Consider the following 3,376-nt stretch of genomic DNA (forward strand, 5'->3'; position numbering starts at 1 on the left):
ATACTTAAAGAATCATACTTTGTACAAAGTTAGGATAGGAAATTTTTTTTTTTACCACATAGTGTAGATGCTCTCTGTTAAAACCAAATCGTAACCAAACAACTTTACAAGTCCTGATATACTATTTGCAGCATCTAAATAGCTGTGATGTATTCTTTCCTGACATTGACATTCTATCGTCTCCTGAAGTAGATGCTCGTATTTAACAGTTCGTACGGAGAAACCCCCCTTATGATAAATGGGACCAACCCATCCCCCGGCTACAATACGCATACATACTTCAATACGGCTCGAACCAACACAGGCACACTAAGTCACCGAGTACAGGACTATAGATTGTACTATATGCCTGACAGCTGTATATGATGTACAAGCATACAAGCATGACCTTCTCACCACACCAGCCATGTGATCCAACGCACCAGTGCATGACATCGCCCATGTGGTCCGGATCTCAACTCAGCTTCTTCTTACTGCCCACCGCCGCCAGTACGCCTCGTTTCCTGGTACCCGGTTTCAACTCCTCTATCTCCACCACTTCGATGTTCTCTGTATCCTTGAGGCGCCTGTCCAACCTCAGCGACGCCCCGACATACGCCGCCACGGAGGTGTCTAGGCGCTTCGCGTGAAGGTGTCGGCTGACTCGCCTATTCATCTTCTCCCATACATGATCCTTCATGAACATGAGGTCGAGCTTGGTGTATCGCGCACACATCCTAGTCATAATCCCGTCTATCACGTCGTCGGGCAGGCCCAGCACACACCTGTCGTTCACAGACAGCAATGCATAGCCTACACACACCCCGGTCCAGTACGCGCCACGCGTCTTATCCACCTGGGTCACCCTCCTGCCCTTGAAACTCAGACCCACCACACCCCGCTCTGGGCACACCAACCCCTTGTACAGCATAATCCAGGGCTGTCCATAGGTTTCCAGTGTGATGTGTCTCGTGCTCTCCAGGGTCTGTTGCACGTTGTGTATGCCTCGGATGGGGTGGCCGTTGAGGGAGACTACCTTATCTCCCCAGGACAAGCCCATGCGAAACGCACCCGACTGTGTGCCCAGACTGTCCTCAAACTCCTCCACATGCAGCACCATGTAGTGCCTATTCACCGCTACTATATCCGCCCCGAATCGTGCGGTGGCATGCGTCTTGTACGCTGCTACTTCCTTCTTCAACGGGTTCGTCTTGATGTTGTTTATACCAGCAGTATTCTCGGTATGAGGGGCGTGGGGCGTGTCCATGTATTCCACCTCCTTCTTCTTGTAGATAGATCGGAACGTGGTTGCGCCTGCGTTCAGGTCCGTGTCTGAGTCCAGCGACGCCTCCGAGAACACCGCAAGATTCGACATTGCATTACTTGATAGAGACCTTTTGATCTTTGCGCGTATCCCGTGTGGAATTCGGGGGCTCCTACGCCTACTGCCCAAGCTCTCTGGCCCAACCCCGTCACGTGAATTAATACCGTTACCATTAATATCAGTATTAGTGTCCCCTGCTTGGCCCGTGCCGGCGGCCGAGCTTTGACCATCCCCACCACTCCCGTCACCAGATACAACATACCTACCCTGCTGCTTGTTCTGATTCCTGTCATCATGCGGGACGTACAAGTGTGTCCCGCCCTGGTTTTCCTCAGACCTGGGTACTCTCAGGTCCTGTAAGGAGCTTGACCGTGCTTGCCCCTGTGTGCTCCTGCCTTTCGGCTTGTTACTTCTTCCAGTTGCGCCTTTCACCCAACTCGACAACACCTCCTGTGCTTTGGAGCCTTTACGCACCAGCTTCCCACTTATACTGTTCTTTGGCGAGGGCTTGCCGCTAGTGCTGTACTTCTCCTCTACGGTACACCTGCCAGAATCACTGTTTTCAGCCTTTTTGGTACCTCCAATAGACTCGGGGCTTTGTCTGTTCTGGGGGTGGTCCGAAACTAATCCTGGCGCAGTACTGGCACGCTGTAACTGAGTCTGACTTCCCCATGCGCCTCTTTCACTTATCGCGTTGTCATGGCAATACCTCAGAGTACTGACGCTGGGTGCAGCCGTACCTGCCCTAGCTCTATTCGATCGCCCAACTGTCAATTTCTTGTCTCCCCGTCTCGCTATAGCCCGCTTCTCACTCTCCTCATACTTTGAATCAGACAGGTGGTTGGTAGTGCTGTTTAAACCTTTTGATGGACTAGAATGTCGCATTTTTAAATGTCGTTCATTTTGTTTTTTCACGCCTACTTCTTTTCCCCTTCTATCAGTATCCGTATTAGGGCTTCTCTTTTCCGAGTGATAATCCGAGGCGTCCGGTGTATCACGCATGTCTGCATCTAATTCACTACGTGGGTTCTGAGACCTGCGTCTGTGATCGATATTATCTCTAATATCTTGATTACTATTACTGCGGTTTTGCATAGCCCAGTCTATGCGTGAAGCAGGCACCCGACGTCCCGGATGCATTGAGATGTACTTTACCTTAACGATATGACGATTTTTCTTGAACGCTGAGAGGTTCTATCATTCAAAGTTGGCGATACTTGTAGAAGGCCTGTGTTATTGTAACAAATGTTAGAAATATAAATGCAAATCGAGTCTACGAGTCTATGACGTTTATTTACAGACAGTTGTTTGGTACATGCCGCACTTTATGTAGCGTACAACCTCCGTAGTATGTTTTACAACACCAACACACGAATACGTGCTTATGTGGTGAAGGTTCAGAACAATGATCGTAAGTCGGCTACCATATCTACCCTCCTTATACAGTGTTGATTGTATAATTGTATTCGGTATGTAAATATTGTATGTATGTACGTACAAAAGCATGAGTTAGATGTAACCTTTTATGGCACAATCTCGTTCTGGCGGGAACTTCTCTTGCTCTTTCTTCTGCGTCCTGCATATTTTACTAGTTATCAGTTTTTACAAACTCCTTCTCGATAGTTCATCTCGCCTGCTGTCCAAGAGCGGTCAGCTTGTGGTGAGTAAAACCTATGACACATTGTAATCAGGATTATATTTGCAATTAAAAACTGTAGCCGTTACTTATTGTGATATGTGCATTAAAATTTGGTATATTCTTGCAGAATAATATAGTTGAGTTGTGGCCATGCTTTTAGTTGTTTCTTGTTGTCTTAATCACATCAATAGTCGACCTAGGCTGGTCGAACAAACCATCACTAAAGTTAGTCTTAAAGTTGTCTGTTGGTTCCTCATGTGAATATACCGCTCGCCTGTTTCAGCGTAATTCTCCTAATAATAAGTATTCAGTATATAGACTTCCCTAAACCTTCTCCATAATACCAAATGAGAACTAGAGGATACTAGGGACCGAGCAACGCACAATCACTCATCTACTGGTTACTGTTTAAATATTTCCCGAATAGTTATATA

At 47.3% G+C, this 3,376-nt stretch overlaps 1 protein-coding gene across 1 annotated transcript; it reads right to left on the reverse strand.

Annotated features, from left to right (window-relative positions):
- Window positions 1-38: 38 nt before the first annotated feature.
- SARC_13618 (hypothetical protein) lies at window positions 39-2,480 on the reverse strand. The gene has a single exon (XM_014292250.1). It carries the CDS (start codon window positions 2,441-2,443, stop codon window positions 455-457), a length of 1,989 nt encoding a protein of 662 aa, XP_014147725.1. The 5' UTR covers window positions 2,444-2,480; the 3' UTR covers window positions 39-454.
- Between the last annotated feature and the right edge of the window lie 896 nt (window positions 2,481-3,376).

The sequence above is a fragment of the Sphaeroforma arctica genome (assembly GCF_001186125.1).
Source record: "Sphaeroforma arctica JP610 unplaced genomic scaffold supercont1.3507, whole genome shotgun sequence".
Classification (NCBI taxonomy): Eukaryota; class Ichthyosporea; order Ichthyophonida; genus Sphaeroforma; species Sphaeroforma arctica.

Bases quoted from the DNA above. Each gene is read 5' to 3' on its own strand.
- SARC_13618 (XM_014292250.1), bottom strand. From the start codon at position 2,443: ATGCATCCGGGACGTCGGGTGCCTGCTTCACGCATAGACTGGGCTATG.